The sequence below is a fragment of the Canis aureus genome, chromosome 9 (assembly GCF_053574225.1).
Source record: "Canis aureus isolate CA01 chromosome 9, VMU_Caureus_v.1.0, whole genome shotgun sequence".
Taxonomy (NCBI): domain Eukaryota; kingdom Metazoa; phylum Chordata; class Mammalia; order Carnivora; family Canidae; genus Canis; species Canis aureus.
This window is the reverse complement of record NC_135619.1, coordinates 16,921,510-16,949,300: the sequence shown is the minus strand read 5'-3', so window position 1 is coordinate 16,949,300 and position 27,791 is coordinate 16,921,510. Positions and strand designations below refer to the sequence as shown.

Below are 27,791 nucleotides of genomic sequence, written 5' to 3'. Positions count from 1 at the left end.
TTTGAAATGTACAGCTCAGTGGTTTTCATAGTTGTACAACCATTACTATAACTAATTTTAGAACATTTTCAATACACCAAAGAGAAAGTCCATGCCTATTAGCAGCCACAACCCATTGCTGTCTATTCTCGCCCTCTTCCCTTTCCCGTCTACTTTCTGTCTATGGATTTGCCTATTCTAAATATTTCCTATAAATGGAATCATATCCTATGTGGCCTTTTATGTCTGATTTCTTTCATTTAGCATAATGTGTTCAAGGTTCATCTGTGCTTCATTTTAATTTTTGTGGTGAATAATATTCCGTTGTATGGGTATACTACATTTTAATTAGTCACAAATTGGCAGAATAAAAATGAGACCCAAAAATATTTCAGTTGTGGTAAATATGTCTGAAATTGCAGCCCATAAAATCCACATAGAGTGGGCAGAGGTAAAGGAACTCAAAATAGAGGTAATAGAACTAGTGAATAGGAAGTTTTGTGACATCAGAAATGCCAACAAAAGTACAGTGATAATAAAAAAGGTTATTATGATCAGGAGAACTTCAGAATTTAAAATGCTGGATTCTATGAAAAACTGTGAGACTCAGTCTATATAATGACGTTATGCCAGTATTTGATTTTCTAAGCAGTAACTTTAATTAAGAATGTAATTGCTAAGAATCTTGATAAGTTGACCTTCTATTATTTTAAATTGTATCTAACCTTTGCTTAAATTGGATGTCACAGATTTTCTGTTAATTTGGTTACATCAGAGTCATAGTTTCTATAAAACAAAATAACTTTTCAGTTCAGAATAATTAGGTTGTCCTGTAATGTTTGATTATAAAATATCAAATAATTTACATTTTTAATGTATCATTTTCTTTCAGGTTACAATGTAGGATTTTGGAAGTCCTCCCTCCATCACATCAAAATGGCTTTGCTAATGGACATGTCGGTAGTGTCGATGGAGAAACTATCATCATCAGTGATAGTGATGATTCAGAAACACAAAACAGTTCTTTTCAAAATGGGTAAGTGGTTTTTATTAATTTTTAAAATGTGTATCAGATTAACTAATGATACCCCATTGAAATAATTTTCTGTTTAACCCTTCTCTTTTTCCATTTGTAATAATACAGTGTAAAATCCATCCAAGTGATATGGTTCAACAGTACGTGTTAGAATTTACAAAATTTAAAGTATCTAGTTAACTCTAGTCAGCTGCTTAGGAGCAATTGAAGTTCACCTCATTCAGTTACACCTATACATTCCAATTTAGTTTACTTTGAGAAAATTCATTCTGTACTCTGATTATTATACTTAATCACTTTATGGTGCATATGATAAAGAAACTAACCTTCTGAAGTTCAGTCAGTTGACAGCCTGGGTCAGCTGAGTACTCCTGGAGAAAAATCACACAAGCACATGTAGATTGGCATTGTCTACAGGTAAATTTAAAATCTCAGCTAAGTCTTCAACTGGTTAAAAGTTTCCATGTTTTAGCTCCACTCCCTCCTCTGTTCTCCACAACTGCTATTTAAATCTTTATTGCTCTGTTCTGTTCCCTCTCTGCCTTTTAGGCATCTCAAAATTAAAAATGTTTTTTCCGGTATGTCTTGTGTCTTTTTCTTCCCTATTGTCAGTGAACAGTACTATAATATTCTAATAAGACACCTGAGGCCACTTTAATTTTATTTTTTAAATTTTTATTTATTTATTTATTTATTTATTTATTTACTTATTTATAGCATAGTTGGCACAAAATGTTATATTAGTTTCAGGTTTAAAACAGTGATTCAGGGGATCCATGGGTGGCTCAGTGATTTAGTGCCTTCCTTCAGCTCAGGGCTTGATCCTGGAGTCCCAGGATCGAGTCCCACATCAGGCTCCCTGCATGGAGCCTGCTTCTCCCTCTGCCTGTGTCTCTGCCTCTCTCTCTCTCTCTGTGTCTCTCGTGAATAAATGAATAAAAATCTTTTAAAAAATAAATAAAAATGAAAAAACAGTGATTCAGGCTTCCTGGCTGGCTCATTCTATAGAGCATATGACTCTTTATCTCAGGGTTGTGAGTTCAAGCCCACATTGGACATAAAGCTTACTTAAAACAAACAAACAAAAAAAAAAACAGTGATTCAGCATCTCTTTATACCTAACACTGTACAACATAGTGATTCAGTTCTTTATACTTATGCTCCCTACAAGTATAGCTACCATCTGTTACAATATCATTGACTCTATTCCCTATGCTGTACCTTTGTATTCCTGTTACTTACTCATTCTATAACCAGAAGGCTGTATCTTTCACTCACCTTCACCCATTTTGCCCATTCCTCACCCCTCTCCCCTCCACTGACCATCAGTTTGTTTTCTTATCTTAGTTCTGATTCTGCTTTTTGTTTATTTATTCATTTGGTTTGTAGATTCCACATATAAGTGAAATCATATGATATTTGCCTATCTCTGACTTACTCCACTTAGCATAATTCCCCCTAGGTCTACCCATGTTGTTACAAAACAAGATCCCATCTTTTTTTATGGCTGCCTAATATTCCACCGTGTGTGTGTGTGTGTGTGTGTGTGTGTGTGTGTGTATTTATTTACTTATATTTTTAATTTCTTGAGGAACCTCCAGACTGTTTTTCATAGTGGCTGTACCAATTAACATTCCTATCAACAGTGTATCAGAGTCCTTTTTTCTCCTTTTTTCTCTACATCCTCACCAACACTTATTTCTTGCCTCTTTGATTTTTGCCATCCTGATAGGTGTAAGGTTTTGATTTGCATTTCCCTGATTATTAGTGATGTTGAGCATTTTTGTTGTTGTTGTTTTAAAGATTTTATTTATTTATTCATGAGAGACACAGAGAGAGAGAAAGAGGCAGAGACACAGGCAGAGGGAGAAGCAGGCCCCACTCAGGGAGCCTGACATGGGACTCAATCCTGGGACCCCAGGATCAGGCCCTGGGCTGAAGGCTTCACTAAACCACTGAGCCACTCAGGCTGCCCTGAGCATTTGTTTTTAAGGAGGCTGCACTTCCATTGTGGAACTCAGTGTGGGGCTTAAACTCATGACCCTGAGATTAAGACCTGAGCTAAGATAGTCAGATGCTTAACCAACTGAGCCACCTAAAAGCCCCAGATGTTGAGTATTTTTTTTAAGATTTATTTATTTATTTTGAGAGAGAGAGAGAGAGACCAACCATGTGTGCATGAGTGGGGAGAGGGACAAAGGAAGAGGACAGAGAGAATATCAAGCAGATTTCCCTGCCAAGCAGGGAGCCTGACACGGGGCTTGATCCCACCACCCATAAGATCATAACCTGAGCCAAGATCAAGAGTTGGACATCCAGGCACCCCTTGAGCATTTTTTAATGTGTCTGTTTGCCATCTATTAGTCACAGTCATGGTTAAGATCACTAACTTCAATTTAATATTCTAGCTATTTAGGCCTAGGCTTTAGGAAGCAAGGGAGAAAAATTATTAAAATGAGGTTTCTTTTTAATATTATATTTTAATTCCTTTTTTATAGGTGAATCCATATAAGAAGCTGTTTCTGTTGGTCTCTAATAACTACTTCCTTGGAAAGAATCCAGTTATGATTTTATTCTATATAGAGTTTTGTGTAAGCGTTATAGCAAAAATGCCATAAGAATATCTTCACTGATTGGAAAAAATGGTTTTGATTATATCATGCTTTATCTTCAGACATAAATTTCATGACATAGCAAGAAAAAACAAAAAATAATTTTTGTACACAAAAAATAACATTTTTATAGCCTTAATTCCATTAAGATAAAGTCCATAAATGAGTTTCTATGAACAAATAATATATAAGTAAAATAAATATATTTATGCATATATAATTATATACTCTAACTGGTAGTAATCTTTTTAAGTGCAGTCTATATTATACTTCACCAACCCTTTAAGTGTATAAAATGGTAGTGGTTAATTGCTAAGTTAGCACCAATTCAAAAAATGATTTAAAGATAAAAAATCAGATCTCTTGTTCTTAAACAACTGCTACTGATTCATTAAAACCTGCTTTTCTTTTTCCCTCTTTTCAAAATTTCAAGAAATTCATATCAGTATTGGGAACTCCTATCATATTGCTTTCTGAACACTTGGAATTCTCTCTTTGATACGTTCTCTTGGGACAGTGCTTTTCAAACCACAGGTTATAGCCTCATGTAGGTTGTGAAATTAATGATGAACTTTAATGGAATAGAAAATATTAGACTGCACTCCATATAGTCAGAGTGAATGATTGAGTATATTTCCTGGTTTCTGTGTATACTGGGTCTCAATGTAAAGATCCTTGGTCTGACAACTAGGAACCTATTGCTGTTAAAGGTAAATACTTCAGTTTTATTTGTGTGATTATCTCATACTTCCTTTTTGTGCTGAGTATCTCCCCCCACGCACTACCTCGTATGTGCTGTATCTAAATCACTTTGACTATATCTGACCCTCATTGCTGAATGCTCCCTTTATCATCCTTTCATATCATTTTCTTCTCAATAATCATTATTTAATCCCCGTACATACGCATTTGCTTTCACAGAGGCAGCTTTTCAAGAATCTAATCACTTGTCTCTCCACTGCCACCACTAGCACCCTAGTCTATACTGCCATCACTTCTCACTTGGTTCATTGCATGTTTGCACTCTTGCCCCACATTCTGGCAGCCAGAGTAACTTCTTTCTGAAGTGTAAATTAAATCATTATCTCCACATTATTCAGTATCCTCTGGTGTCTTTTCAGAGTAAAATCCAAACCCTTACTGATGGCCTATAATCTGGCCCTTCTGTTTCCTCTCTTGACTGGATCTTTTATTCTTATTTCTTTTGCTTCTTGTGCAAACCATGCCTTACTTCCACCTCAGGGCCTTTACACATCTTTTCTCTCTTCCTTTAAACTCCTTTCCCTAAGATTTTTCTCATGAATTGCTCCTTCTTTTCTTTTAGATCTCTGCTTAAATGTTAACTTTTTTTTAAGATTTTTTAATTTATTGATTTGAGAGAGAGAGAGACAGAGGGAGCACAAGCAGGGGCAGAGGCAGACAGAGAGGGAAACAGAGACACAGACTCCCCACCGAGCTGGGGACCTGGAGATCATGACCAGAGTTGAAGGCAGATGCTTAGCCATCTAAGCCACCTTAGGCACCACAATTGTTAACCTCTTATCAGCCCTATCTGGTCAGTGTATCAGGACTGTCACTATACAAAACAGAGTACCTCCACCCTGCAGTGTATTCTTTTAATAGCACTTAGCACCTACCCTGTTGTATATTTTTGTTTGCTTACATCTGTCTCCCCACTATATTTCTATTATGTTCACTACTTAATTCTTATTATTTAGTTTTTGGCATGTTGTAGGCTCTTAACTATTTATTGGACAGATAGATGAATACATTCTCAAAGGAGAGGTAAGATGAGAAGTTGGTGGAGGCAAGGATTAAATGCATAGCTTCTGCCAGTTCTTAAAACAGAGTAAACTACATTATCTCCACTTTTGCTCTTGGATTACATAGTTATTAAGAAGAAAACTTAGAAGAAAATCCAAGGGCTATTTGTTTACAAATTTATCCTACCTAAACTGGGTACTCTGTGCTTATTTATCTCTAGTTAATTTCCTCACACAGGAAAATTTATTAAATGAATAAAATACCTACCTAACATAAAATAGTGCTTTGTGCTATTTTGGCTAATAGAATGGTGAGGGATTCAGTAACTTATATAAAATCCTAGTTAAACTAAAAATACATTGGATTCTGTTATAGTGTGTTCTTAGAAACTAGATTTCCACTTAAAATCTCACATTTTTAAACAAATTATTAACTGATTTGTATCTTTGCTCTTTTTAGGAAGAAAAAAGATGCAGTTGATCCCTTATTATTCAAGTACAAGGTGCAACCCACTAAAAAAGAATTGTATGAGTGTGCTGTTGTTAAAGCAACACAAATCAGGTAAAACTCAGTATCTTATCTATGCTGGTTTAAAAGAGAATGATTATGTTCAATTAAGATTTGCTATAGAACAAACCGTGTTGCATGTGATTGTTCCCTTTTTAAAATAAATGTACACTTACAGACTGATAAAATGAATCCTAATGGACTCCATGAGCCCTTTGTAACTAACCCCAAAGTGTCTTCACTCTAAAAAATTAAGAAGGATCCTATTTATGAGGTACTTCTCATGAGAGAATTCAATTTTCAATGCTGAGAAGTCTGATGGTACTTAGAAATACGTAATTTGTAATATTTTATTCATTAGACACAAACATCTGATCGGTCTCTTCCCATTCCCTAAGAAAGTTAAGTAGTAACAAATTAGTATCTTCAAAAATTCCTGTTTGAGGGGTGCCTGAGTGGCTCAGTCAGTTAAGCATCTGACCCTTGATTTCAACTCAGGTCATGATCTTGGGGTCAAGAGATTGAGCCTTGTGTCAGGCTCCATCCATGCTCAGTGTAGAGTCGTGCTTGAGAGTCTTTCTCTCCCTCTCCCTATGCCCCTCCCCCTGCTCACACACTTTCATTAAGTAAATAAATCTTTTTTTTTTTTAATAAATAAATAAATTCCTATTTGAGTCCTAATCAAAAGAGAGGGGTAATGAGTGGTTAATATTTAAAAGTATTCGCTTTAGGTTACACAGATCTATTTTAGGACAGTCCCCTTTGTTGCCTGCTGGGGTTAGGCCCTTAGTCATCTGAAAGTAAGTTGACATTATCAGCCAACTATCAACTTTCCACCTAGTAGTCAATCTTGTGTTTCATTTGATATAAAATGATTTTACTTGGGGCACCTGGGTGGCTCACTTGGTTAACTGTCTGCATTCGGCTCAGGTCATGATCCCCAAGGTCCTGGAATTGAGCCCCACACTGGGCTTCTTTCTCAGCAGAGAGCCTGCTTTTTCCCCTCTCTCGCCTCCTTACCACAACTATTTGTGCTCGCTCTTTCTCTCTCTCTCTCTCAAATAAATAAAATCTTAAAAATAAAATGATTTTACTTATTCTCATATACCTCTTATCCCCCCATATGTATATACTCATGAGTCCAAAAGAAAAGTGATAATAAATGCTGAGTGAATCCTGAGATACTCTAAGGAGATGTGTGTAGTTTTGTGTTTGGTTGGGTTTTGGGGACCCATCATTAATTTAAGATCTTTGGAGCATTCTGCATCTTATTTTATGTTGAAAAACAGCATTCCCAAAATAATGCTCATAGATTATTCACACTTTTTTTGAACTTTTTTTTAAGTAGGCACCATACCGAGTGGGGCTTGAACTCATAACTGTGAGATCAAGACCTGAGCTGAAATCAGGAGGCAGACACTTAACCAACTAAGCCACGTAGGTGCCCCTAGATTATTCAGATTTTTGAATTTGTTTAATTTATGGGCAAATGAATAGTAGAGACCACCAATTTTTTCCTTATTCATAGTTTTATCTTTTTTTGGCCTTTAGTTATTCAAGACACGTTCTTTATATAATTTCCTTTAACTCATTTTTCTATTTACTTTTTTATTTACACTTTTTTAAAAGATTTTATTTATTTATTAATTTGAGTGAGAGAGTGAGTGGGGATTGAGGGGAGCAGAGACAGAGGGACAAGCAGACTCCATGCTGAGCGCAGAGTCCAGCACAAGACTCCCATCTCACAACCCCAAGATCACTATCCCAGCCCAATCAGGAGTCATATGCTTAACTGACTGAGCCACCTAGGTACCCCTTGATTTATACTTTAAATGTAGTTCTCCTGGATCTTGGTTACAGTTTTAGTAAGTAATTTCTTTCTTAATGGGAGAGCCAAAGAATGATAAGGTAAGAATGTTATACTTGATAATAGAAAACTTAAATGACTTGCAGCTCTTTGTTAGCATCAACAGATAGTGCTGTTGTATAATGAAGAGATGGTACTATTTCTGTAGGAAGACTTGATATAACAGTAGCACTGACAAGTAGAACTTTCTGCAAAAAATGGAAAGTTATATGTGTGCTGTCCATTATAGTAGCCAGTAGCCCCATGTAGCTATTGATCACTTGAAATGTGGCTAGTAATGGTGAGGAACTTAACATTTAATTTTATTAAAAAACCACATGTGGCTAGAAGACACCATGTAGGACAATACAATTCTTGAGGACTAGTATATTTATTCACTAGTCCATAGTTAATTACCTTCTTATTGCCATCTACTATATATATAGTACTGGGATATCACAGTAAACCAATCCTTTCTTTCATATAGTCCTTTCTATAAGAAAAGAATATACATTTTTGAGGAGGCTACTACTTTAAGACTATATTGTTTATTCACTCTTAGAAGCTTTTGACTTGGCTTTCTCTTGAAAGGAATACATTGAATTCAATTAAAACATTTAGTTTGTTTACAGAACTTTTCCAGAAATGTTTGGGTGTTGGCGGTGGGGGGGGGGTGTTTGTTTTTGATTTGATTTTGATGGTGTTTGTTACCATTGTGGTTGCTGTTTTTGAATTTGGGGGCAAGGAAGAATCAAAAATAGCATATTTTTATAATCTTAATTCTAACTCTCTTTCATTTTAATTCCATGAACTTATTGGCTGCCATATGAAAGTTAAATACAAAATATTTTGAAACATGTTCAAGAACGATCGCAATATCCATTTGAATGTTGACTGATTTAGTGTTATGTGATATCTGGTAGTTTACTGATTTTAGTTTTTTAAAGAATTTCAGGGGCATCTGGGTGGCTCAGTGGATTAAGCATCTGCCTTCAGCTTGGGTTGTGATCCTAGGGTCCTGGGTTCAAGACCCATGTCAGACTCCCTGCTCAGTGGGGAGTCTACTTCTCTTCTTTTGTTCCCTGCTCGTGGTGTCTCTCTCTCAAATAAATAAAATCTTAAAAAAAATTTTTTTTCAATGGTTATATTTTTAGAAAGGATCATCTCATTTTCTAAAATTTGGTTTTACTAAATAGTGTATTTAGTAATAGCAACAAATACACTAATAGTGTATTTAGTGTATTCCTTGAGGTTTATTTGATTTCTAAGTTTTTTAAATTTTTTTTTCTTTAATTATTTATGATAGTCACACACAGAGAGAGAGAGAGAGAGAGAGAGAGGCAGAGACACAGGCAGAGGGAGAAGCAGGCTCCATGCACCGGGAGCCCGACGTGGGATTCGGTCCCTGGTCTCCGGGATCGCGCCCTGGGCCAAAGGCAGGCGCCAAACCGCTGCGCCACCCAGGGATCCCTTCTAAGTGATTCTTATGCAGCAAATGTGTATATTATGTTTGTAAAGCACATTTATAATAATAGATCCACTCAAGTTGATCTTATAACATTCAACATAAATACTTCTGTATAAAGTTTCTCATAACTTCTATATAAATACTATTGGAAAATGAAATATCCTTCTTTTCCTAAACTTGAATTTGAGATTGTGGATTTATAGAGATTATGGAGTTTGAAATGAATTCTTTGATACTAACACTTCACTCTTTTTCCTCCTTTTTCCCTGGTAGCCGGAGAAAACACTTATTTTCTCGTGATAAATTAAAGCTTTTTCTGAAGCAACACTGTGAACCACAAGATGGGGTCATTAAAATTAAGGTAATGAGAAGTGAAATTATTTATTGGAAGGAGGAGAAAAAAAGGAGGAACAGGTTAAAAAGAACATCAGAAACCAATACTAAGCAGATGGATTGTATTTTATTCATTATCATTAAGGAGAAAAAATCAAGTTTAGAAATCTCACATTGTGAAATAAATAAGTGGTAAAGCTAAGACTATTTTTTTTTGACTGAGAAATATTTAACTCCTTTTGGAGAAATACTAAGTAAAACATCAGTAAAATGGGTAGTGAGATGTATGCATGTGTCAAAAGTCAGCTACTAAATGCTTAAGATTTGTGTATTTCATAGTTAATAGATGTTACATCAAAAGAAAAGAAATGAAAAAAAAAAGGAATATATGAGTTTTATGTGAAAATTACCATTTCAAGTCTCTACAGACCAAGATAGATTATTTAACAAATAAAACTGGGACACCTGGTTAACTTGGGAAGAACGAAGTTAGAACTACTCAAATGGGGCAGGGAAGGAAATAAAGCAATTATTAATGTTCTGCATGTTGAAGTACTTAGGAAGAGCAAAAGAAAAGAAATTCCAAGGATAAGACTGATTTGACGATATAAGTTTAATGTAGGTTTATAAACATCACAGGGGTGCCTGGGTGGCTCAGTTGGTTAATAAGCATCTGATTCTTGATTTCAGCTGGGGTCATGATCTCAGAGTTGTGAGTCAGCTGGAAGATTATCTCCCTCTGCTGCCCTCTCCCTACATGTGCGCTCTCTCCCTCCCTCTCTTCCTCTCTCCCTCTCCCTCTCTCTGATAAATAAATCTTTAAATAAAAATGAAAACATAATGAATAGATTTCAAGGGCAAGTGCTAGAAGAAAAATACTTCCAGTAAATACAGTGAGGAGCTCAAATCAATTAGAAAAACACAAATATCCCAGTAGAAGAATAAACAAATAGGCATGATCAAAATTCATAGTGGATGATATATAAAAACTTGAAAACATAGAATCATCTGAAATAATTTTGTTAATGTAAGCATATTTATGTTTTTGTCTTGATAAGAGAAAAAAGCTTAAATTGTGCTCACTCTGTAGCTTTGAAAATCACGGATAGCCATGTAAAAAAGATGCTTACAAAAAGTTAATGATTCAAATACTTGAGAAGTGGCTAGAACTGTGCTGGCATTGGTAGGCAGTCAGTCAATATGAAATGAGTTGTAGTATGTGTATCATAAATAGCAAGTTGGCTAATTTCCCTAATTTATAAAAATCTTATGTATCAATGAACAAAAACAACCTAATTGGGGAAAAAATGGTAGAAAGCCTCAGGAGTTTTACACCAAGGAAAATAGTCAGTAAACATGAACAGAAGTTCACCTTTATTTAATAAAGAAATGACAATTAAAGTGACAGTAAACATTCTTCTCTTAGAGTATAACAACAGATTATTAGCAGATATCTAGTGTACTTGCACACACAGAAATAACAAAGTTTTAATACCTGATGTGGGGCAACCTGGTGACTCAGCAGTTTAGCACCGCCTTTGGCCCAGGGCATGATCCTGGAGTCCCAGGATCGAGTCCCATGTCGGGCTTCCTGCATGGAGCCTGCTGCTCCCTCTGCCTGTGTCTCTCATGAATAAATAAATAAAATCTTAAAAAAAAAAAAAAATACCTGATGTGGTAAGTGTAGTCTGCTATTAAGAGTACTGCAAGAGGGCATCCCCGGTGGCACAGCGGTTTAGCGCCGCCTGCAGCCTAGGGTGTGATCCTGGAGACCCTGGATCGAGTCCCACGTCCGGCTCTCTGCATGGAGCCTGCATGGAGCCTGCTTCTCCCTCTGCCTGTGTCTCTGCTTCTCATTCTCTCTCTGTGTCTCTATGAATAAATAAATAAAATCTTAAAAAAAAAAATACTGCAAGAACACAAAGATGTATTTGTTTATTGTGTATTATGGATGTATGAATGAGGAACATTGGCAATTAATGTATTAAAGCCTATTTTGACCTTTTGTGAGCATGTATATTTGAGAAGAAACCACTCATATGCTTTATTCATATGCTAATATGCTAATATTCATATTTAAAGGGCAATTTGTATATTCAGGTGTGATTTACATGGGATAGTCAACTACCATCTTAATAGACTTTAATGTAAAATCTTAATAGATTCTTGATTTATTATGATAGCCAGAACTGATTGAATTTTAAATGTTCAAAGCTGTATTCTACCAAGATTACGATTATTACACAAAATTTAATTCCCAGTTGAAATATTTCTGTTTTAACAATTTAAATTTTTGTATCATGGGCAGCCCGATGGCTCAGCAGTTTAGCTCCTGCCTTTGGCCCAGGACATGATCCTGGAGACCTGGGATCAAGTCCCGCGTCGGGCTCCCTGTGTGGAGCCTGCTTCTCCCTCTGCCTGTGTCTCTGCCTCTCTCTCTCTCTCTCTCTCTCTCTCTCTCTCTCTCTGTCTCCCATGAATAAATAGATAAAATCTTTAAAATAAATAAATTTTTGTATCACTATTAAACATTTTCTGAAAAATATTTCTGTAAGAGGCATGTTTTCTTCAAGAGAAATAATAGTGATCTTGGCTATTAGACCAAAAATAATCTTCAGAATTGCTAGCCAAAAATAAAAAGTTTTGAGTTGGACATGGATGCAAGGTGAATAAGTTCTGAAACTTTTAGCTCTAGCAATTTTCCTAACATCACACAACTTCTGGTAAAAATGAGATTGACTTCTCTGAACTTAAAATTCTAAATTGAAACTTGATAAGAATTTATCAGCATTTCTCCTTTGCCAGATCAACTTTAAAATTTGATACATAAAGCCTTTTTTGAAAAAATAAGTTTTATTACCCCCAATTAGGGGGAAAATCTAAATGTTCCGCAATTAGGAAATGATTAAGAAAAATTTATTGGGTTAATACAGTAGATTTGTAACATTAAATATGTGGATTACTTATTTACATAGAAAATTCTGTACAAAATTAGTCAAAAGCAATGCAAACCAAAAAAGATTACTGTATAAACATAATTTTGAAATAGTTTTAGAAACTCTTGAACAGTTAAGAAACTCAGTTGAATAGTTAAGAAACTCTTGAACCATTCTTGCATATTTTATGGGGGGGGAATCCTTTGAATTGAATCGTGGTTTTCTTTCTGGTAAAGCTGACTGATAATAAATCAAGTAAACCAGCTAAAATGTATAACACTGGATAAAGAAGAGATGGTGTTGTATCACACACACAATGGAATATTACTCAGCTATCAGAAAGAATGAAATCTTGCGATTTGAAACAACACAGAGGGAACTAGAGGTTATTATGCTAAGCATAGAGGAAGACAAATACATGATTTCACTCATGTGGAATTTAAGAAATAGATGAACATGGGGAAGGGAAGGAAAAATAAAATGAGAACAGAGAGGGAGGCAAATCATAAAGGACTCTAACTCTTGGAAACAAACAGGGTTGCTGTAGGGGAGGGGGGCGAGGGGATGGAGTAGTTGAGAGATGGGCATTACAGAGGGCACTTGATGTAATGAGCACTGGGTGTTACATGCAACCGATGAATCAGTAAATTCTACCCCTAAAACTTAAAAAAAAAAGAAATAGGGAGAGAGAATTTAAAGATGTGTGTTACTGTATATTAACACATGAGATTCTAATGTTTAGAATGTTCCACTGTTTAACAGCAGTCATATGACATTTTAGAGCGCATCTCTATAAGGCTTCCAAATGGTGTTATTACTGTACCCTATGTCTTTTTTTGTTTTTATGAAGGCATCATCTCTTTCAACATATAAAATAGCAGAACAAGATTTTTCTTACTTCTTCCCTGATGATCCACCCACATTTATCTTCACTCCTACTAATAGAAGAAGAGGGAGACCTCCCAAACGAGTATCTATTAGTCAGGTAAGTAGAGAACGGATAAAAGCCGCATTGTAGCTCTTAATAAAACTGTTGATGGGATACCTGGGTGGCTCAGTGGTTGAGCATCTGTCTTTGGCTCAGGGTGTGATCCCAGAGTCCCAGGATCGAGTCCCGCATTGGGCTTTCTGCATGGAGCCTGCTTCTCCTCCCTCTTCCTATGTCTCTGCCTCTCTCTCTCTCTCTCTCTCTCTCTCTCTCTCTGTCTTTCATGAATAAATAAAATCTTAAAAAAAAAGAAACTGTTGAAAATCACAAGCAGTGTTTGGTTCCCCTCACCCACATAGCCTTAGGAAGGAACACATTTCTTTGTGTACAATGTGTGTAATGTATGTTGATAACTGCTTAGCAGTGAGGCTTGTGGAAGTTTTAAGTGTGAATTGGACATACCTTTAATGCCACAGAGATTTTATACCAAAGTGGAAGCAAGCATATAAGCAGTTACTGAAACATAAAGCAGGAAGAAGCGCAGGGAATAAATTATGGGATTGAAACATGAAGAGCATTTAAAAGATAAAAGATAGTAATAATATTATACTAAGCAGGTTACAGACCATTATTCTCACAAGAAGTACAGTAAAAAAATCTTTTGACATTATTTAACATTGACCATAAAAATGTTTTTGACATAAGCCTCTTTTATAGTTGATGTCTACACCATTTAGTTTTATAAGGTACCTTGGAAATTTTGTTTTGTTTTGTTTTGTTTTCCTAATGCATATTTTTAAGATTCTCCTTGTAGATCACTGGTTGTGTTTCCTGGGAGCTTTCTGTGCTAATTTGCAGAGCTATAGAACTAACTCATATTCTGTATGTTGCTATGATTAAGATTATCAAAAGTTCAATTATGCTTAGAAATAGAATCTTATTGTACTATAAAGAAAGTATACTTGATGAAAGTTTTAAAACTTTTATTACGGGAAACCCGGGTGGCTCAGCAGTTTAGCACCGCCTTCAGCCCAGGGCCTGATCCTGGAGACCCGAGATCAAGTCCCACATCGAGCTCCCTGCATGGAGCCGGCTTCTCCCTCTACCTGTGTCTCTGCCCCTCTCTTTCTCTCTCTCTCTCTCTCTCTGTCTCTCATGAATAAATAAAATCTTTTAAAGAAATAAAGATTAATAAATAGAAATTTTATTAAGAACAAGCAGACCATCAGTTTGTAAAAGTTTCTCCCTTTTTTTAGGAGGACAGCGTTGCTAATAAACAGACTATTGCAAGTTATAGGAACAAAGCTACTAAAGAAAAAGACAAACTTTTGAAACAAGAAGAAATGAAGTCACTGGGTAAGTTTTAATATTCTCTCCAAGAACTGTTTAGGTAGAGAAAAGAATTTTTCTGTGTTTGGTGGAGGGTATTTCTGAAATGGCATATTTCTGTTATTTGGGGTTCTTTTTTTAAGCATAGTTTTTCTCCCTGCATCTATAGACTTTTATGATAAAAGAGATGTGCGTTCATCTCTTAAGAGATTCTGCATTTCTAACAAGGTGATACTTTGCTACTAGTCTTAGAGCCACACTTAGAGTAGCAGGACTTTGAAAGGCAGGTATATGTTCCAGTGCAGTAGTTTATCTTAAACCCAGTCAACCTGCTTTCCCATTTTAATCCCCTGCTGGCTCCCTCCAGCAATTTACAACCCCTGTGACTCTACTGATCACATTTAACCATTATTTCAGGGATTCTTTTGTTACCTTAAAAAATATGTTATTTTCCGTCTGTGAATAGTTCTAAGTTTGACCTTCTCCACAGCTTTTGAAAAGGCTAAATTAAAAAGAGAAAAAGCAGATGCCCTAGAAGCAAAGAAAAAAGAAAAAGAAGATAAAGAGAAAAAGAAGGAAGAATTGAAGAAAATTGTTGAAGAAGAGAGACTGAAGAAGAAAGAGGAAAAAGAGAGACTTAAAATAGAAAGAGAAAAGGTATTCATTCAAGTATATTAGCTATGCTCTCTATATAATAAATAGTGTTTTGCATATTTAAATTCATGGTTAATTTTCTTTTTTTTTTTAATTCATGGTTAATTTTCAAATGCTTTTACCTCTTTTATTTATATTTCTAGTTGTACATAGAGTGCTGATAAAGTTACTGGTTTAGCTTTCTTTTGCTTTGGAAAATTTAATGAATAATTTAGAGTTCAACGTATATATATACATGCCTTTATACCCAAAACCTCTTAAGTACAATTCTTTCTCTTTTTTAAAGATTTTATTTGGGATGCCTGGGTGGCTCAGTGGTTGAGAGTCTGCCTTCAGCTCATGGCATGATCCTGAGTGTGGGGATAGTCCCACATTGGGCTCCCTGCAGGGATCCTGCTTCTCCCTCTGCCTATGTCTCTGCCTCTCTCTCTCTCTCTCTCTCTCTCGGTCTCTCATGAATAAATAAATAGTCTTTTTTTAAAAAGATTTTATTTATTTGAGAGAGAGCACAAGTGAGAAAGAGGAAGAGAGCACAAGCAGAGGGGCAGAGAGAGAAGGAGAAACAGACTCCCCACTGAGCAGGGAGCCCAACATAAGGCTCAATCCCAGGACCCTGGGATCATGAGCTGCAGGCAGCCACTTAACCTCCTGAGCCACCCAGGTGCCCCTTAATACAATTCTAAAGTCCATTTTCTTCATTATTTAGACTTCCAAATTTATGGAAGATGATATCCATAAAACTTGCAAAAGTAAAATACATAATTAGAAAAATGCAATAGAATCTACAAATATCAAGAATATTAGTGTTATTCTCCTTGAAGAACAAAGTATCTGTAAAAATAGATTTTTCAATAAATCTTTTATTAAAAAAATATATCTTTTATATATTTTTATAAGATATTCCTTAGAGAATTCTGTGGCTGGTTTTCTCCTGAGTCAGTAAGTGTCATTCATTTTCTAGGATATTCACAAATAGCCCTAGCTGATCTTATTACACCCTGTGCGCATTTAAATTGCCTCTAGTTCCTTGAACTATTTCAAATAGGCCATTGGGATGGATGTGGAGGTATAATATATGTACACTCAAGAAAATGTAGAGGACAAGAAAACCACTTGTAATCTAAATGTGGTTATATTTAGAGATAGCATTTAAAATTTTTTTTTTATTTATTTGAGAGAGGGGATGGGCAGAGGGAGAGGGAGAGAGAATTTCAAGCAGACTCCCTGTTGTGCATGGAGCCTGATAATGGGGCTCTTTTCCCAAGACCCTGAGATCATAACCTGAGCCAAAAACCAACAGTCAGATGATTAACAGGCTGAGCCACCCAGGTGCCCCTAGAGATAGCATTTTTTAACACTTGAATTTATTTCTAATCTTTATTCTGGGCCTTAAAAAAGATGCAGCATCTGTAATTTTGTAATTTTTCTGTTTTGTTTAATGTTGAACTATTTCTTCCTGGTATTAAGTAATAAGTAAGGTGGGATTTTTAGTAACTGCATGATAGTTAATCAGATAAGTACAGGTAAGTGCTTTAAAATTTTTTGCTCATAAAAAAACATAATAAAATAAAATAAGATAAAATTTTTTGCTCATCAATAATGGTACCCTATTCAAATTTATGAATTAAAAGTCTTTACTGTTTTTGGATTATGTCCCTGGATAAATTCATAGAAGTAGAATAATAAGTCAAAGGGTAAAGATACTTAACACTTTTTCTATACACATACATAGATATGTGTTTGCTAAACATGCTTATTTCACACCCTTAGCAATAGTGAATGAGAATACCCATCTTATGGGGTGTAGGGGGAAGACTTACTATAGCAGACTACTTAAAGCACAATTAGTAAGTTCTGTAACTATCTCTAGTCGTTATATGTTGAAAATTTGATAAGTTCACATCTGTTACCTCCAGTGGTCCTGAATTTCAAAGGAAGAGAATAATATGAACATGTTAAATATTTGTTGGAAAATAATTATAAAATATAATATAAAATAAAATATTTTATTTGCACTCTGCTTTATTGGAGATTTTTTAGGGTCATTATTTATCTTCCAGTGTAAAATACCAGAACCAAAAAGTAAGGGTGTCAAAAGACCAAATGAGCAAGACTGATGACCTGGATTAAAAGAAAAAAAAAAAAATCTACCAACTGTGTTCTGATATTGCTTTTACTTACCCGTCCCTCTGTCCTTAGGCTATTAGGTTTAAATGAATCTTGAAAATAACTAGGTTACAAATATGGGGGGAGGTTTTATTTTAGGTACTCTAATAATTTGTTACCTTACTTTGTCAAGATTCAATTGATTTGAAGTAGGAGAAGAGCCCCTATAGGCAGTCAGATTGAATTAATATTTATCCAGGGGCTACTCTGTGTGAGACATTTTCCATCTTTGTAGCAATTGTGTTAGGCAGGCATTGTTTTGATCAGTGGTTCTAACACTTTACCATGCATCAGAATCACCAGAAAGACTTACTAAAACATCAACTGCTGGGTCTCAACCCGAGTTCCTTGTTGAGTAGGTCTGGTTTAGGGCCCAAATATTTGTAATTTTTACAAGTTTCTAGATGATGCTGATGCTGCCTTATAAAATTCTTATACAAATTTTTATTAACCTTATGTTTTAGGAAAGAGAAAAATTACGTGAAGAAAAGCGAAAATATATGGAATACTTAAAACAGTGGAGTAAACCTAGAGAAGATATGGAATGTGATGATCTTAAGGTATAAGCATGTTATGTGATATTTCACACCCATACTCTATGTGCTGTGTGGCTTTGCTGATGAAATTTTTTTTCTTTTTAATAGTGGCTTCTTCATATTTAAGAAGAAATAGCTAATTAACCAAATGCAGTATTTAAGAGTTCTGAAGCGACACTGTTAGTAGTTTATAACAAACTTTGATAATAATTCTCATTCTGCAGATATAATTTGTCATTTGTATGATCGCCGATAATCCAGTATTATCATTTCATCTCAGTTCATAAGGAATCTCTTCTAAATTTAGTAGATGGTAGATTAATTCTATTCCATATCCTAAGGAGATCCTGCTTTAAAGTTAATATTGATGCAGCTAATGCCTTGATCTCAGAATCTAGGTTAAAAGTCCCTCTTAATTAGAAGTGTTGTCAGAAATACACATCAGCCCAAAGCTGTTCTTAGTTTGGTAAAGAAAAATGTCCCTAGTGACTGTGCTTTAGTAAAGCTGGCATAAGGCCAAGGCAACCATAATCTTATAAGTTCCAAAGTTGATTGTGATAAATATCCAGGGTTGAGAATCACTAGTCTACCTGAAATAAATCTTACTCAGTAAAAAGTATATATCTACCTTTTACAGTTTTCTGTACTTGACTTAAATAGTTATATAAATTGTTTAATCTTCCAGGAACTTCCAGAACCAACTCCAGTGAAGACTAGACTACCTCCTGAAATCTTTGGTGATGCTCTGATGGTTTTGGAGTTTCTTAATGCTTTTGGGGAACTTTTTGATCTTCAGGATGAGTTTCCTGAGGGAGTAACCCTAGGCAAGTGCTATTGCTATGTTATAGTTCACCCTAAAATTAGTAGCTTAAAATAATAAATCATTATCTCTCAAAGTTAGAGAGATAGAGACTGGAACTAGCCGTCCAGCTCTTTCTTGAAGTCTCTCATGTGGTTACAGAAAGTGGCTGGGACTGGAGTTATCTGAAGGCTTACCTGACTGGGTGGGTGTTCAAGATAACTTCCTCATACAAATGCCTGGTGCCTCAGTGCTCCTACATATGGCATCCCACTCCATCAGGATAGCATATACTACTTATGTGGTATCTAAGGCTCCAAAAAGAAGAGGACAGAAACTGCCAGTCTTCTTAAAGGCTAGGCTTGGAACTGCAAACCTTATTTCTGTCATATTCCATTGGTCAGGCCTGCTGGGATTTAAAGGAATGAAGGAATAGATTCCTCTTCTCGAAGGTGTCGTGGCTTATGGAAGTTGAGGGGAGAAAGGAGTTGACATCAGCTGCATTTAGAGACAAGTTACTGCCTACCTTTAATTTGTGATTCTGTATTGCCTCTGTACTTTTGCTTTTATAAACATCATAAGAACTACATTGAGGAGGGCTTTGAATCTCATTTTGGATTTTTAATTGTCAAATAGCTAGATAATTTTCTTAAAATCAAAATAAAGCCCTCAAAGACAGAATTATAATGCCATTGTTATTTAATAAAAGTATATTCTTCAGGAGGGCTTTTACATTCCATCAGTTTCTCTTTATGAGCAGAGTGAGGCATAATCATTGTGCCTTACAGACCAAGGTCTAAACAATGCTGGTTTAGGTAAGATAAATTAGATAAGAAACATTTATGACTTGGATACAATATTAAGATTATACCTAATACTAATGATTACCTCTCCTTTGCACTACTTGGTAAACAGTAATGTCCCACATAGCTCTTGAGAACAGTGGGACAACAATAACAAATCTTTTTTGAGTTGTTATTCAAATTAGAATAAAATGATGATTTTTAATATGTGCTTTAATTTGCACCTGAAATTTAAACTTAAAATGAAAATATTGATCTGAGGAGGCTAATTTTGCTTTTCTTGAATGTAGTGATTTTGGCTTATGATTTTATTATATTTCATTGTAATCATTATAAGTTGTTTTTTTATTTTGCCTTGGATAATACTCTACTTTGATAAATAGACACTTAAAAAAATCATTACACAGGCTGTTGTTTGATTAAAATGTTTATTATTCCAATGGAGTTGTTTTTTTCAGTACATGAACGGAACTTTAAATTCATTTTAAACATTTTATTCACAGAAGTGTTAGAGGAAGCTCTTGTAGGAAATGACAGTGAAGGCCCACTATGTGAATTGCTTTTTTTCTTCCTGACTGCCATCTTCCAGGCGATAGCTGAAGAAGAAGAGGAAGTAGCCAAAGAGCAAATAACGGATGCTGACACCAAAGGTCAGAATTCACTATTATTGCTGATTGATAGTAGCTTTGTAGCTTTGGAACTGATTTTTGAAGGTTATTTTAAAATTTACCTTGATTTTACAGTTACAAAATACAACTGTTCATGTTCCCCAATTCTTGAGTCATATATGAACAATACATTATCAGTTTCATAAAAACTAATATATCCTGTTTCTGATGACCTTAAAATATCTACTCCCATCCCACAATCTATCTTGCTTTTCATTCCTTTAGATTTCCCCTATGATTTAGGAGCATTACAGATGTCATTGACCAGCATCTCTAATTCCAAGAGATTCTTCTAAATGGCAATGATTTTTTTTTGCCTCCACCTAGGAAATACTTTAATTATTGTTATCATTACTTTAAATTGAAAATGCTATTGCTGATTTCATTTGAGATGTGACAGTTTGTAGATAAGAGTCATGTAAAATTTAATTTTTTTATTTCACCAACAGTTTGAACTAGAAATTTTGCTGTTTAAATTCTATGCACTTAAATATCTAAAGTCAGTGTATGGCACATATTAATGTAGGACTAATTCTTGGAGAAACCCTTTCTTATTTTTAAAACAGAGTATGATCACTATTTTGTTTAGAACTTACCTTAACCAGAGGAATTGTTAAGCATTTGTATTAAGAGATTGATTTGCTTCCTGAATCATACTCTCTGTGAACTTTGCCACATAAAAGATTTAGGATCGGAAGCCTTTTTAAACAGTACTTAAGTGTATTTGCATAAAAATTCACAATAAGAAATAACTTTTGGGAGACATTTTGTTAGCATTCTCTATACAAAAAGATGGGACATTGTTGCATTCAGATAGTATTGTTGACCTTAGATAACTTGAGCTTGTATTTTTATGCCTGGTCCCTGAAGCAACAGGATGATGATAACTATGCATCTGATGTTGATTATCTTTTTATTTTACAGCCTGAGTTCAAACAAAATATATTCTCTAACATGAGTGCTAACCACCATAGGTCCCTTATCAAGGTCATTTTAATAGTGTTGTCCCTTTTATCATCTCAGATGACTTAGTCCATAAAATGAGACTGAACTAAAGGGAAATTAGAAGGGCAAACCATTGATAAAAGTCTAAAGATTTTCTGAGATAACAAGTACCAGCACTAAAGATGCATTATCTAAGAAAATGTAGCAGATACTCATTCTTTTAGCCATTAAGTTCTTTTAATGACCAGTAACATCACAGGGTTATGGACCAAGTTCTGACCATAATATAAGGTATAAATTTGTATTTAATTCAGAATTTGAGGCAGACGAATTTTGTAGTTTTGTAATGACAAAAAGTGGGGTGACAAGGAAATTATGTTGGAAAATCAGATAGCATAAAGAAAAAATAATGTGACTATTGGCGTTTGTATTGCCATTGTAAGTTCCTTTCATGATTTGTTCGATCTGTAATTTTTACAGCTCTAATCCTGTATAGGACTATCTATACATACTAATACAAGGTCTACTTCTGAATAAGTATTGGTCGTTAAATAGAGGTTTTAGTGTTCCTTTTAAAGCTATTTATTTAAATGTCAGGGAGAGGAAAAAATATGTTTTGGAATTTTTCCACCCTTTTTCACTTCCCTGTTGTATTGGCTGCATTTTACAGTTATTTCAGTTATAGTAGGGACCCTAGGCTATTCTCCCAAGTATTTTCCTCATGTTTTCCTATCGCCGTAACAAAAAAGCTTTGCCACAGTCCTTTCTGAAAGCAACAGATGGGGACGCCTGGGTGGCTCAGCAGTTGAGCATCTGCCTTTGGCCCAGGGCATGATCCTAGAGTCCTGGGATCAAGTCCCACATCAGGCTCCCTGCATGGAGCCTGCTTCTCCCTCTGCCTGTGTCTCTGCCTCTCTCTCTCTCTCTCTCATGAATAAATAAAAAACTATTAGTTTTTATAGTGTTAAATATAAAACTATATAGTTTTATTTATTTATTTATTTTAAACTATGTAGTTTTATAGTGTTAAACACTATATATGCAATATTTCATTTACCATCCTTGTTGTATAAATAGGTAGGTATAATAGATTGGTAGATTATTATTAATTATTTTCTGCTTTTAACAAAAAAACTTTGACTTAAGGAGTAAGTAACTTGCCCAAAGACACATGGCTAATAAAGTGATGGGGGATACAGACTCAGCCAGTCTGCTCTAGAGCCTCATAATGGCTATGCTATATTGCCTCATAATATGGCAAAGATGTTGAAAATTTTAATATTTGTTTCCCTAGCCTTGCCTATAAAATTATCTGTCTTCAAGAAGATCTGAATTGTTTGGCCTTTGATCTCCCTTTTTTTGTATCAAATCTTGGAAATTAATCTTACATCATGAGCTTAAAAGCCTTCAAAGTATAAGAGGAAGAGCATCCTCCTTAAATAACATAGTTTTGGGGATCCCTGGGTGGCGCAGCGGTTTAGCGCCTGCCTTTGGCCCAGGGCGCGATCCTGGAGACCCGGGATCGAATCCCACGTCAGGCTCCCGGTGCATGGAGCCTGCTTCTCCCTCTGCCTATGTCTCTGCCTCTCTCTCTCTCTCTCTGTGTGACTATCATAAATAAATGAAAAAAAAATTAAAAAAAAAAAAATAACATAGTTTTGTGTATATACTGAAATCTCATTGTTTAGTGTTAGAATTGTAGATTCTAGATTACTATGATGATAAATGAAACTTTCAGCTGTACAGATGACCCTTGAAGAACACAGGGGTTAGGAATGCCAGCCGTCCCCACTCCCAGCCAAAAATCCACGGATAACTTTTGACTCTCCCAAAACTTAACTGCTGGCAGCCTTAATGATAATACAAACAGTTAACATACATTCTGTATATTATATGTATTATATGGTTTATTCTTACAATAAAGGAAGCTAGAGAAAAAATGGTATAGAGAAAATACATTTACAGTACTCTACGTAAAACTGCTTATAAGTGGTCCCACAGAGTTCAAACACATGTTATTCAAGGGTCAAATGTATTTTCTTGGTATGATGTATCGAAGTAACTGTCTCTAAGCAAATCCTAGAGTAATAATGCAGTTTTGTGAGAGTGCCATTTTTGTAGATAATTGAATTAAAGAATACATATTTCAATATGCTAGTTTAACACAATTAAAAGTAAACTCTCATATTGTTGGTTGTCCATTTCCTAAGGCCTTTGTAACTTTGTCCTAGGAAATTAAAACTTACTGCAGATAACATAGGTTAAACGTGGTGAAGAGTGCCAGTCCACTTTTATAGCTCTGTAACTAAGACTGTTGTTAATTTTAGAGTGCCTATTAATTTTGTTTGGCTTTCCATGTAAAATGAAAATCGAGGAAGTTTTAGTTCTAGTATTTCCTTGGTAAGGAAGAACATAAAACATAATGTCTGTCATTTAAACTGGATTCGTGGCCTGGTAGGGATAACTTCTGCATATAATGCAGTGTTTAGTCAGATAACTTCTCCTTTGTGGTAGTGTTCTTTCTTTAACCGCCATGAAATTGTCATTGATTGTAATCAGACATGATCCCAGAACTGCCTTTTTCCTTTTAGTAAAGGACAGTAGTTCTGTTCTCTGAGGTTCATTTTGTCAGCTTGTGAACTTTCAGAAGGGAAACATAATGGAAGGTTAAGGAACCATGGAACCAGTTTAGCCCAGTGATTTTCCAGCTCTAATCCATGGAATGCTGTGACTTGTACAGGGATTCCTCAGTGCCACTTGCAGGAAAGTTGGCAAGATGATTGGGCAGGATTATCATCTCCATATCCCACTGAACAAGGGAACTTTTATCTCTTTTGTATTGTACTCCCAAGAAATATTTGAAGAATTTAAAATACTGATCTAGACTCACTCCTTTAAGAAAAATGAAGCCAATTAAGTCGACTTGCCTAAAGACAACACAACTAAGAACTAAGGGACTGGCAGAGCTAAGACTAGGGTATGTATTATCTGACTCAGTGTGAAGTTACACCCACTGTACTATGATATAACAAGAGTTTTTTGTAAGCTTAAAGTTTTGTAGGCTTAGTTGTTTTTTTTTATCATTTGTGTATTATAATTAGGAATAATTGTATATGCTAATGCTTTAAATACATTTGTGCCAGTAGATTTACTCTGTAGTTCTGTTTGTAAGCTAGGCATGATTTTCAGAGTTAAAGCAATTTACTTAGAAAATACAGGGATATCTTCCTGTTGTTTCTTGAATTGGAGAGTCTTCAAAATAAAAACAGGAACTTTAAATGAAGAGGATAAATCAGTGGTTAGAAGACAGCAGTGCTATCATTGTTTTAGTTCTTTGTGCTGGTTTTCTGATTATAACCCATACTTTGTTATGATTCGATCTTAAAATATTTATAAAAGATTGGAGATCTCCAAATACACTCTGGTTTTGAAAGTAGACTTTTCTAAAGTTATGTTGAGTGAGGAGATTTGTTTTTAATTCTAAAGGGCATTTTACTATTTTTTTGGAATGTATATGTGCATCTTGATAACTTGGGAATTGTCTTCTATGTTAACTAAGGAAAATATGAGTGTAGTACATGTCTTAGTATTTGTCTTAGTATTTACAGTTCTAGGTGGACACTAGGCAGGATGTGAATGATGCTTGTTGTACCTAGTGTTGGTTCTTTTGAGGCTCCTGAATATTAAGCTGTTTGCTGTTCCTTTCATCATTTTAAAAAGGCATTATTCCCAAATATTCCAGCTTTGATTTGCACTAGAATAAAGTGTTTATTTCCTTAAAGATTTAACAGAGGCTTTGGATGAAGATGCAGACCCCACAAAATCTGCACTGTCTGCAGTTGCATCTTTGGCAGCTGCATGGCCGCAGTTGCACCAGGGTATGTGTGGGTTTTTTTTTTTTATTGGCTTTTTATTTTTAATTTTATAAAGGTACATTTTACACTGCTGAGAATCTATTGCTTATGTTCTAAATGACTATTTCATTTTTTAACAACTATAGGCTGCAGTTTGAAAAGCTTGGATCTTGATAGCTGCACTCTTTCTGAAATCCTCAGACTGCACATCTTAGCTTCAGGGGCTGATGTAACATCAGCAAATGCAAAGTATAGATACCAAAAGCGAGGAGGATTTGATGCAACAGATGATGCCTGTATGGAGCTTCGTTTGAGCAATCCCAGTCTAGTGAAGAAATTGGCAAGCACTTCAGTGTATGATTTGACACCAGGTAAACTTTGCAAGTTGGAATTTGTATAACCTGCCCACTTCCTCCCCTCTTCTATCTCTTTAGCCCAGAAAACTAGGTACTGATGAGAAGTGTTAGATAATATCAGTTTTAATTATTTTTTTCTAAGATTTTTATTTATTTATTTGAGAGAAAGACAGAGAAAGTACAAGCAAGGAAAAGGGCAAAAGGAGAGAGAGGAAGCAGGCTCTCCGCTGAGCAGGGAGCCCAGTTTGAGGCTTGATCCAGGACTCTGGAATCATGATCCAAGCTAAAGGCAGATGCTTGACAAACTGAGCCACCCAGGCACCCTGATAGCAGTTTTAATTAAAAGAGAACGAGAACAGTCCTTAAAAAAATTGTTGGAATACAATTAGTGACCCAAATGGAGACTACTGTTGTTAATTCGTATTAGCTTTAACTCTTTCTGATTTTTCTGTTCTTTTTCATTTGGATTTTCTATTACTTTAAAAATTTGTGGTTTATCTACTAAAGTGAGAATTAGCTAACTTTCACTTTTATTCATCAGTGTATCAGAAATTTAGGCTGTAGCTGCTAAATTCTAACATTTACTTGAATAGAATTTGAGATATGAGAAACGGTATATAAAGTTAAGATGCAGGGGACGCCTAGGTGGCTCAGCAGTTGAGCCTTCAGCTCAGGGCCTGGTCCCATCGTCCAGGATCAAGTCCCGTGTCGGGCTCCTTCTGGGGAGCCTGCTTCTCCCTCTGCCTGTGTCTGTCTCTCATGAATGAATAAATTTAAAATTCTTTAAAAAAATAAAGTTAAGAAGAAGTTATTTTTCACTTCCATTTTTTTAAGATTATTTATTCATGAGAGACCCACATAGAGAGAGAGACAGAGACACAGACAGAGGGAGAAGCAGGCTCCTTGCAGGGAGCGTGATGCGGGACTCCATTCCCAGATCCGGGAACACACCCTGAGCCTAAGGCAGACGTTCAACCACAGAGCCACCCAGCCATCCCTTTCACTTCCTTTTTTAAATAAAAAAATTACAGTGCACAAATATGTAAAGCTTAATTTAATATGCTTATTTAAGAGAACATGTAATAAGAGTGTCTTCATTGCTAAGATTTATATAGGTTTTATAATTTATAGTAGTGTTTTTGTGCAGTATTTTCAGAGTGATTTGCCTATTGCCATTTTTTAATTTCATATGGTAATAACATTTTTTATTTGAACTTCCTAAGTGAGCCTAAAAATTAAAACTTGAAAAAAATTCTGTCATTAGAGAATTTTTCATGTCTATTTAACTGGTCTATATGGTACTTATTAGTATTTGAAATGCCTTGTATATCACATATCTGTTAATTTGGATTCAGAGGTGCTTTTTTCTGAAGACATGCCATTAGCGTGTTTGATCTTGAGGTTTTTCCTATTCTTTATTAAGCATTTTCACATTAAGCCACAAATTAAGATTTTTCAAACAATTCTTTTTTATCCTTGATGATACAGAAGTTATTTACCAATTTTTGACAGGAGAAAAAATGAAGATACTTCATGCTCTCTGTGGAAAACTACTGACCCTAGTTTCTACTAGGGATTTCATTGAAGATTATGTTGATATATTACGACAAGCAAAGCAAGAATTCCGGGAGTTAAAAGCAGAACAACATAGGAAAGAGAGGGAAGAAGCAGCTGCTAGGTAAGAGATAATTATAGTCAGTTGTGCTAATGAAGGCTGTTTATTTCTTTGCATCTAAAACGATATTTCACATCGGGTTGTAATGTGATACTGGCTCACACTAATGTGTGATGGCTTAACTAAGAGATTATGAGTGAATTACTACATTATGATTTTGTGATAACATTTAAAGCACCTTCCATAATTTTTTTATTAAAGGCAAGATACTAAAAGTTAAAAGTATCTTCCATCAAATAGACTAATATTTTATGTTAACTTTCAGAATTCGTAAAAGGAAGGAAGAAAAACTGAAGGAACAAGAACAGAAAATGAAAGAGAAACAAGAAAAACTGAAGGAAGATGAACAAAGAAATTCAGCTGCAGATATATCTGTTGGGTATGGTTTGAATTACAGTGCTCACCAGACTTTATACGAAGAATAAAAATCAGGGGCACCTGGGTGGCATGGTGGTTGAGCGTCTGCCTCTGGCTCAGGTCGTGATCCCAGGGTCCTGGGATCAAGTCGCATCAGGCATTCTCCCTCTGTCTAGGTCTGAAATGCTGAAGTTTTAAAAACTAGTTTTCTAGTTTTTTATTTATAGGTACATAATAATT

The 27,791-nt window shown here is 35.3% G+C and overlaps 1 protein-coding gene across 4 annotated transcripts in view; it reads left to right on the top strand.

Moving 5' to 3' along the window:
- BAZ1A (bromodomain adjacent to zinc finger domain 1A) overlaps positions 1-27,791 on the top strand; it is an 89,416-nt gene that overhangs the window by 35,143 nt on the left and 26,482 nt on the right. For 3 of the 4 annotated variants that reach the window (XM_077909014.1, XM_077909012.1, XM_077909013.1), the window contains 13 exons: positions 872-1,015; positions 5,851-5,952; positions 9,486-9,573; positions 13,332-13,466; positions 14,666-14,765; positions 15,229-15,395; positions 18,023-18,118; positions 18,780-18,918; positions 20,200-20,346; positions 25,092-25,187; positions 25,310-25,534; positions 27,032-27,197; positions 27,460-27,573. In XM_077909014.1, the coding sequence (XP_077765140.1) occupies positions 872-1,015; positions 5,851-5,952; positions 9,486-9,573; positions 13,332-13,466; positions 14,666-14,765; positions 15,229-15,395; positions 18,023-18,118; positions 18,780-18,918; positions 20,200-20,346; positions 25,092-25,187; positions 25,310-25,534; positions 27,032-27,197; positions 27,460-27,573 (1,719 nt within the window). The remainder of the gene's footprint in view (positions 1-871; positions 1,016-5,850; positions 5,953-9,485; positions 9,574-13,331; positions 13,467-14,665; positions 14,766-15,228; positions 15,396-18,022; positions 18,119-18,779; positions 18,919-20,199; positions 20,347-25,091; positions 25,188-25,309; positions 25,535-27,031; positions 27,198-27,459; positions 27,574-27,791) is intronic. The other variant, XM_077909011.1, reaches the window with a different exon arrangement.